A 9,277-nucleotide genomic window follows, 5' to 3' on the forward strand; every position below is an offset into this window, starting at 1 on the left:
ATGTTTTGTTTTGTTTTTTTACTCCCCTGTCATCGACATCCAGTAATGTGTCCACTGTAAATGAAGCTTAAGTCTACTGTACTCCACAGAATCTGAAGACCCGCCATCTGTCAATCCATCCAGTGTCGATGACAACATGGAAGACTCTGATACTGAAAAGGACTCTGCCACGAAAGCATCGTCTTCCATGCCAGGGATGGATGAGTACGAATTTAAGGACGAGGAAGAGGAGGACAATCTCGGTAAAGCCCTGAATGACAGACACATCCTCAGGAGGGAGCTACGACAGCCGGAGAAGGAGGACAAAGACAGGAATCACGTTGCAGTAAAGCAAAGCAACAAGGGGGATTCCTCATCAAAGTCCAAGAAGCAGAAGACGTCTCGTGTCCACTGCAGCTCGGATACGTCCAGCGACGAAACGGAGAGCCTCTCAGAGAAGAGAAGCTCCCCCACCTGCTCTCATAGCTCGGAGAACGTCAAGCCGGACACGAGGTCGAAAAAGGACAATACTGAGCAAAAGGACAAAGGTAAAGTTAAGAGGAAGAGCAAGAGCCAGAATAAAAACAAGGAAAACCAAGAAGATGGGAAAGAAAACAGTAAAACGCTAGTCCTCTCTCTGGCAACAGTGTCTGAAAGCACAGAGAAGGGCCGGGAGGAAGACTCTTTCAAGATGTCTTTCAGTCCCAAAGATGACTCATCCGTCCACCTCTTCCACTTGTCAGCCATCAAATCTCCTAAACTGAACCACAGCCTGACAGATAAACAGACACCACTCAAACAGGAAAATGCGAAGATGTGCGTTTCCATCACTGACAGCTCGTGTCCAGTGGACGGTGTCAAATACAACCACTACACAGACGCAGACTACTGCACTGAAGGCTCCAGCACGAAGGGGTGTAAGCACAAGGAAAAGAGCAAACATCAACAGAAAGACTCCAGTGTGGACGGCGACGACGGCCACTCGAGCCCCTACAAAGACGGCAGCATAGGAAACAGCATAGACAGCGAGGGTGCCTTACGGAAGACTGATTTAGACGGAAAAGTCGTGAAGAAGCATAAATTTAAACACAAGGAGAAAGACAAACACCGCAGGGAATATGAGGCAGAGCGGAGCCGCCAAAGGCAAAAGGAGGCCAGGAAAGACAGCCACAGGAATTTGGAATTTGACAGAGAGTTCTGGAAAGAAAATTTTTTCAAAAGTGATGAGACAGATGAACCTCTGCCAGTAAAAAAGGAAAGTGAAGACAGCAGCTCGCTTCAGAAGACTGCTGATTCCTCTCCTGTGAAAGATGAGCGAAACCCAAAGGAGAAGCACTCCGGCAGCAAGGAAAAGAGGCCAAGAGAGGAGCGAGAAAAAGACAAGAGCGTGAAAAAAGAGCGGAAGGAGGCGGCAGGAAGAGAAGAGAAGGTGAAGGATTCAAAGCTCAACGAGCATGACGAAAAGGTGGACTGCCACGGCTCAGGGCGGATTCCTGAGGAGTCGCTGCAGATCAACAGCATGAAAGAAGAGACAGAGGAGAAACCCATAAGTGGGATCACAGCTGATCAAGAACAGCTGGAGCCTGCAGAAAAAGGCTCACGCGAGAAAACTGACAAGAGGCTCCCAGGAAAGGAAAAGGACTCAGACAAAATGGAGAAAAGGCATCTTGACAAGGAAAAAAAGGTCAAAACAGAGCACTCTGACAAAACCGAACCACAGAACTCAGTGGATCGTTGGAAGGAAAAGGAGCGAGCGGGATCCATCTCTTCCGTTTCGCCTGGAGAGAAAAGCTACAAAGAAAACGAGAAGCTGAAATCTTTAACCACAACAAAAAAGCATGAAGACAGCAGGAAAAGTAAAGATAAGTTCGACAAACGGTCTGATAAGGAGAGGCAGGACAGAGACTATAATGCCGGGGATCACAGAGAAAAGGATCGCACAAGCTCTGATAGGAAAGGAAAACCTCTGGAGAAGACCACGGATCACAGTAAATCTGATCGCGCCAAAGAAAAGGACTTTGACAGGAAAAGAAGAGATAAAATAAAAGATGGAACGCTGTCCTCGACCTCCAATCTGAAATTACTTTTAGAGGAGAAGAAAAGCCATCTCTCTGAGAGCGGCAAGTCCTTATCTACAAAATCAAAGGAGGAAGCAGTGAGAACGCCGGAGAAGGATCGCGATAGGCGAGACCGTGACAAAGACTCGGATAGACACAAGGATAAAGAGCGACACAAAGACCGCTCTCAGCAGGCCAAAATCAGCAAGGCCAAATCCAGTGAGACGGAGGCAGACAAGGCCAAATTGAAAGCCCCGCCAGCAATACGAGACGCCAAACCAAAAGAAAAGAGACTTGTGAACGATGACCTGATGCAGACCAGCTTTGAGCGCATGCTCAGCATGAAGGACCAAGAGATTGAGCTGTGGCATCGGAAGCACCTAGAAAAACTCAAACAGAAAGAGCGGGAAAGGCTTAAACAGCGGCCTGTGGCAGATCCGGGGAAGTCCAAGCCTAAAGACAGAACAAAAACAGAACCATGTTTGAGTAAGGAGCTAACACGCTCAAAAAGCTCTGATACATCTGATGTCCACAGCAGAGATAAATCCCTGAAGGACGGCACTAGCCCCAGAACGGTGTCACTTGATGGGAAGAGTCTGCCCTCTATCAGCGCAAAGGTCATATCAGCCGTGGAAAACTGTCTGACGAGATCACCCCGTCCTGAGAATGACCGTTGTGGCATCATTTCCAGGTCTGTTTCTTTAGTCTCTGTTGCCAGCTCGGAGGATTCATGCCAGGCAACGACATTAACTCCCAGAAATGCCGAATACGATTCTGATGTAAACATGGAAGCCTCAGACTCCCAGCCTGCATTTCTCCAGTCTTCCCTCGTCATTCAAGCTACAAGGTCGCCGTCTGTTCACGATAAAGACTGCAACAGTCTTCCAGATGTTTCACAAGGTAATCGAGTGATGTCCGGCAGGCATGAATCTCCTTACCTCAGGGCTATTCTGGATGAGGATGCCAACTCATCAACTGAAGGCAAAGCTGTTGAAAATCTGCCAAAATCCAACCTGACTGCGATCCCAGGAGAGGAGCCGAGAATGAAGGAGGCCTCAGAAACCGCAGAGAGCCTGAGTACACAACAAAATTCAAATTCAGTTACCGATTCAGTCACAGAGAGGGAAGGAAGCACTGCTGGATGCTCGACAACGCAACTGTTAAATAAAGATCTTCCCAGTAAAAGCGTGACTCTTCCACAGTCCAGCAGCTCACAGTGCAGTAGTTCTCAAAGTGGGTCAGAGGAGCCGAAACCTCTTCCTCTATCTGAGCCTCCTGCTGTCCAAGACATCCAGTGTCAGATGGAGACTTCACAGGCAGAATGTGTTACTAAAGAATCTGATCAGCCGTCAGTACCTACAGCTTCTCAAGCTGCTGAGCTGTCAGCACTCACAAACACAAAGCTCTTCCAGCATAGAGAACCACTCCCGTCTTCTGGTATTGAGAATCAGCAGCAGGCCGAGTTAGTTACCACGGAGGTTTCTGACCAAAAAGACACACTCGTGGAGACCGCTCACGGAACAGAACCAGAAAATATGGAAACGGATGCAGAAAACTTGACAACAGAAGCGGCGGGGAGTCCCATACCGTCCACCAGCTCGCACATTCCCACCTCTGCTGCCAGAGAATCCTCAACGGGTTTCAGCAGATCCGATGAGTGCAGGCCTTCTCAAGAGGATGCAGATGCAAGTGGCCAAGACTGCAAGAAATCACAGCCTTCCAGCGACATCTCAGGCCCATGTCTCGATGCTCTTACGGAAAAGGAAAGCGTGTCCTGTTCGAGCCCTGAACACAAGACTGAAGGGACAGCAGATGTACCACAAAGCTCGCACAACAGCGGTGGTGGTGCTGCTGTCTCTGCTGCAACTGAGAGTTCATCCGTTGAAGGCAGCCTGAGTACAGACTGCTCACCTGAATCCAAAGCAGAGGCCTCCTCGGAGCCCATGGAGGTCACGCCTGCCGAGGAGAAACCAGAGTCGTCCTCAGCTCTAGAAGAGCAGAGCCAAAGCGCCGTCCAGTCAGCGGATCCAACAGACGTCAGCAGCAGCGCCTCAGGGAGTTCCTCTCCGCAATCCGGAGACCGGGAGTCCGACTCCTCAGGGGCGAAACTCAAGATTCGCGTAGCAGACGAGGAAATGGACATTCACGTGCCCCATCCACGCAAGAGGAAGATGCCGAAGGTGTCGCTCTCCCAGCCGTGCTCCACCACTCAACAAGAGAGGGAACAGCAGTCGCTAGCGGCTATCGTTGACTCTGTAAAGCTGGAGGAGATCGAACCTTACCAGTCGGACAGAGCTAACCCATACTACGAGTTCCTGCACATCCGCAAGAAGATCGAGGAGAAGCGTAAAGTGCTGTGCAGCGTCGCCCCGCAGCCGCCGCAGTATTATGACGAATATGTGACCTTTAATGGCTCATACCTCCTAGACGGGAACCCACTCAGCAAACTCTGTATACCAACTGTGAGTCATCATTGTTATTATTGATTTGATTTGATTTTTTAGACAAAACTGCAGCAGGGATGATGTGCATACTCTTTTATGATTCAAAACGAAGCTAGTGACCATTTGACCTTTAGTGCAAAGAACGGAGCACAATGATGGTTTGATCTCATTATGTTGGCTTCATAACATGATCCATAACTGCAGTTGAATATAAATTTACACTAATCAGGCGGCTCTAATTGATATATTTCTGGGAAGAAAAATCATTTGCTCTCCCTTTCACTGCATGTCAACGTTAACATTAAATTTGTGTCACATCCTCTATCCCCGTTTTTGGCGGTCGTGTTAATCCGGCACGTTGCACCGCTGCAGCTGTGTTGAAGACAGGGGGGTCAGTCATAGATTATACAGGGGGAGGTTATACATTTTGAAGAGATGAGACTTTGTTGGAAAGATATTGAAAAGAGAATTAAATCTCATCAGTGAAACAGAAGAGTGACAAAAAGAAGTCTAGTAGTCAGATGAGCTAATGCCAAGGCGAGCCATCCATCCGTCCACAACACAATCATTTATGTTTTCACCCAAACTGTGAGCACGCTATTGATGTCTTGCTGTTAACTGCTCATTTATTAAGGCTCAGAGCCTTAAGCATTTCATCCCCCATGTTTACCAGGACAGCTGATGCTCAGTTTTCTGCATAGACGCACTGCATCACTGCTACACACCAGTACTAAACTTTAAATGATAATATTTTCTCATCTCTCAGATGTCAAACTGCAGTCCTGACCAAGTTTGTAAAAATCTTTCTCCTTTTTTAAACGGTTCGTTTGGACAGATAACTCCTCCTCCGTCATTACCTGAGCAGCTCAAAGAGATGTTCAAACAGCAGGAGGTGGTCCGCATGAAACTACGACTGCAGCACAGCATTGAAAGGGTACGTAGTTCTGCTGTTGGAGCTTCGCATTGTTAAATGTCGTCTGTGTTATGCCTGCAGTTATATTAACCATGACTGTGTTTGGTGCTGTGCTACATGTGCTTTCTTAAAAAGATTTGAGTTTCACGCTAACACACAAACGTTGGATTTATGACACTGACTGGATTTCTTTTTTCCTTCTTTAAGGAAAAGCTGATTGTTTCAAACGAGCAGGAGGTCTTACGAGTCCATTACCGGGCAGCAAGAACACTAGCCAATCAGACTCTGCCTTTCAGTGCCTGCACCGTTTTATTGGATGCGGAAGTGTACAACATGCCGCAGGATGTCCAGGTAATTAACACAAGGACATCCATGGGTTTATGTTTTACAGTCCAGTGTTTTTAGTGTATTTTGGGGAGAATTTGAGAGTTTATCATTTGTTTGTCTCATAGAGTGATGATGGCAAAACATCAGTAAGGGACCGATTCAACGCCAGGCAGTTCATGTCGTGGTTACAAGATGTCGACGACAAGTTTGACAAACTAAAGGTGAGCAATGAATCTGAAATTATAAGGAAATGGTCAGAAATATCATTGCAGGAGATTTTTATGCTATTCCAAAAAATGTAGAAAGAGTTGTTTGCTTGTTTTAGATGGTCTTATTGTCTCATATGTGAATGCTTTTAATCTTTCAGTGATTGTATCCTGCTAGTTGTTGCTTTTTACATCTAAGATGCAGATCTCTGCCTTTCATGCATCTGAGATTTATCTTGTGACATCTTGGCGTCCGTGCTCAGGAAGCCAAGAGGCAGCCAGGAAACTAAGAGAAGGGTTAGGGGTAGCCAGAGAGCAGCGACTTCCAAGTTTAAAGCAAGGGGGATGTTTATACCGTAAGTTAATTAATTGCATATGGCTATTCTCTGGAAGGAATGAAAAATAAATGTGCTAAAAGGAACCACCAACTACACTTCCTGACCATTTTATTAGGTAAACCTAACTAGCACTGCATTGGAGCCCCAGAACTGCTTTAATTTTTCATGGCACAGATTTAATAAGGTGCCTGAAACATTGCTGAGATTTTAACCCATGTTGACATGATAGCACGACACAGTTGCTGAACATCCATGATGCTCACGGTCCACCATATCCCAAAGGTGCTCTTCTGGATTGAGATCTGGTGACTGGGGAGGTCATCAGAGTACAGTGAACTCATTGTCAATTTATTTTATTTTTTATTTTATTTTATTTTATTTTTGAGGTTTGTAATATGGCACAAATACGTGGTCATTTGAGTTACTGTTGCCTTCCTATCGGCTCGACGTGGTCTGGCCGTTCTCTTCTGACATCAGCAACCCTCAAGGTGTTTGTGTGGTTAAATGTCTGCAGATGGGCAGTTTCTGAAATACTTGTGAATCAACAACCATGCCACAATAACGTCAATCGTCTCACTTCTTCCCCATTCTGATGCTCAGTTTGAACTCCAGCATCTGACCATGTCCGCGTACATAAGTGCACTGAGTTTCTGCCATGTGATTGGTTAACAAGTAGTTGAACAGGTGTACCTGATGAAGCACCCAGGGAAAGTTTCTCTGGTGTCGATCGATGGTACAGTCCAGTTTTTTGTTTTGAATTCAGCGTGGCGGAGAGCGTTTTTGGGTTTAGCAGCAGGGTGGAGAAAAACGTTTCACTTCTTGGTTGCCTTTGTTTTTTCTTCCTACCCTCTCCTCCACCAGTTCCTTCTTGGAGACGGACGCTCTTGGTCTAAATGAGAACAGCTGTTGGATGAAGTCACGACCTCTTTTTCTTCCCTCCACAGACGTGTCTTCTGATGAGGCAGCAGCACGAGGCAGCAGCTCTGAACGCAGTGCAGCGCTTGGAGTGGCAGCTCAAGCTGCAGGAGCTGGACCCGGCCACCTACAAGTCCACCAGCATCTTTGAGATCCCCGAGTTCTACATCCCGCTCGTGGAGGTCAACGACGACTTTGACCTGACCCCGATATGAGCTGTAGGACAGACGCGCTTTGCCACAGCGGAAGCTAAATTGCTGACACGAGCGGGCAGCCTGCACAATCGGGGAACAGGAAAGGAAAAGATGTGAAGCACTTATAATGAGGCAGTGATAAGAAAGAGCACTTAAAAAAAGAGACCATTTTAATTCCAGAGCTCTTAGAGTCCAAAACAGGCCTCCCGCCCACGAGGACGGGGAAGGAAGACCGTCCAGGCAACAGACGTAGCCGGGGAGCCGAGACGAGAAGCAGGGCCAGGCGGTGCAGCGAGAGGAGGCGCCGTGTGGACAACAACACCTCATCAAGCAGGGTCACACAAGTGAAAGATTTCAATTGTTTTCAAACTGAGTGTTCATACATTGTGTACAGACTGTGCTCTTAATTTTTTTTAACTTATTTTATACATAAATTGTGCATTTGTAAATAGCCATGTAATTATTGTTTTAAACTTGTAAAACAACAACAAAATGATAGATATTTTGATTGTAAACTTGTTCTGTCTGATGTTTTAATGGACCAAAGTTCTTTTCCCCCCCCTTTTTCCCCCCTTTTTTTGATATTGAGTGTCCTCTTTGTTTGTGATGTTGTCGTTGGCTTAAAATCTTAAGCATGTGTTGGCTTCAGTTGCTTCTTCTTTTTTTTTTTTCTGTTTTGTTTTTGCTGTTTCTTCCTTCCTCATCTGGACATCCACGCCACAGCTGGTGTTCTTTGACTTTGGCAATTAAATGCTGTGCATGCGTTGCATTGTTTGTACTTTTTCCCTAAAGAGCTGTACTGTGGACTTAATTGTGAGGTTTACTGAAGTGTTCAGACTTTTTTTTTTTTTTCTTGTTTTTCTTTTTCCCCTTTTTTGCGCCATTGTGTTATGTCCTTATTGTGGCCTCACTCCTCATGTTGTTCATTGTGTCTTGTGCACATTAAAGTCTGTTGTGGCTTCCAAGGAAACAAAAAACAACAACAAAAAAAAATCATACTTTTACAGTTTCATTGTGAGATCACAACAAATCCTATTTTTTCAGCATAATGCCTTTTGAACGATAGTTCTAAAAAAGTCTATTTTAATATTTACTTGTTACATGACTTGTAGATATTTGTAATATATAATTGAATAAATTTTATTTGTTGTGAAATTAAATTTTTTGTTGGTGTGATTCTTGGTAAAAACCTATTTTCATAGTACAGCCACCTCAGCTGAACACTATTTAGTGGTAGTACTATGTTTAGCCAGTAGATGTCACTGTAAGCAGCGCTGCACCTCCAGCTGTGACTTTATTATTTTTCCTGTTGAAAAACAGATTCAGTAAAATAAAAAATAGCCCCTCGATAAAAGAGCAGTTTTCTTTATATTATTTATTATTTTATTTTAATCATGCCCTTATTGTTAAGCACGTTGCTCAGCACTTGCTGTTTTTAAACCACTATATACATAAAGTTGGCTTGGCTTGTGTTATCCTGCTTAGGCAGCCATCAGAAGGTGGGTACATTGTGGTGATAAAGGGGTGACATGATCTGCAACGATACTCCGGCTCTGGCATTAAAACAATGTTTGCGTAAATGTTGCAGATGAATTCATCAGACCAGGCAACATTTTCCCACTCTTGGTGAGTCTGTGTAATGGCCTCAGTTTAGTTAACTGGAGTGGGACCCGGTGTGGTGTTCTGCTGAAGTAACCCATCTGCTTTGACATGTTATGCATTTAAAGACGCTCCTCTTGGTGTTGGTTTGTCATCTAAAACCCGAAAGTCATGTGACTGGCTTCAAAACAGTTTGAAATGTTAGAGCAGTCCTGCTCATACACGCATGTTTTTAAGCTCAGCTTAAAGCTGAGTTTAAGTTTCCTCCTTTAGCAGATGAAGGTGAAGAGAGTCCCTTAATGTAA

The 9,277-nt window shown here is 45.3% G+C and overlaps 1 protein-coding gene across 2 annotated transcripts in view; it reads left to right on the forward strand.

Moving 5' to 3' along the window:
• ankrd12 (ankyrin repeat domain 12) overlaps positions 1-7,818 on the forward strand; it is a 41,700-nt gene extending 33,882 nt beyond the window's left edge. For both annotated transcript variants that reach the window (XM_085377153.1, XM_085377154.1), the window contains 5 exons: positions 90-4,498; positions 5,316-5,414; positions 5,601-5,744; positions 5,846-5,941; positions 7,209-7,818. In XM_085377153.1, coding sequence (XP_085233279.1) covers positions 90-4,498; positions 5,316-5,414; positions 5,601-5,744; positions 5,846-5,941; positions 7,209-7,394 — 4,934 coding nt within the window. In that variant the 3' untranslated portion in view covers positions 7,395-7,818. The remainder of the gene's footprint in view (positions 1-89; positions 4,499-5,315; positions 5,415-5,600; positions 5,745-5,845; positions 5,942-7,208) is intronic.
• The last annotated feature ends 1,459 nt before the right edge of the window (positions 7,819-9,277 follow it).

Source organism: Diplotaxodon limnothrissa, linkage group LG18, assembly GCF_057381915.1.
Source record: "Diplotaxodon limnothrissa isolate DT_005_m linkage group LG18, D_limnothrissa_male_GT1.1, whole genome shotgun sequence".
Lineage (NCBI taxonomy): Eukaryota > Metazoa > Chordata > Actinopteri > Cichliformes > Cichlidae > Diplotaxodon > Diplotaxodon limnothrissa.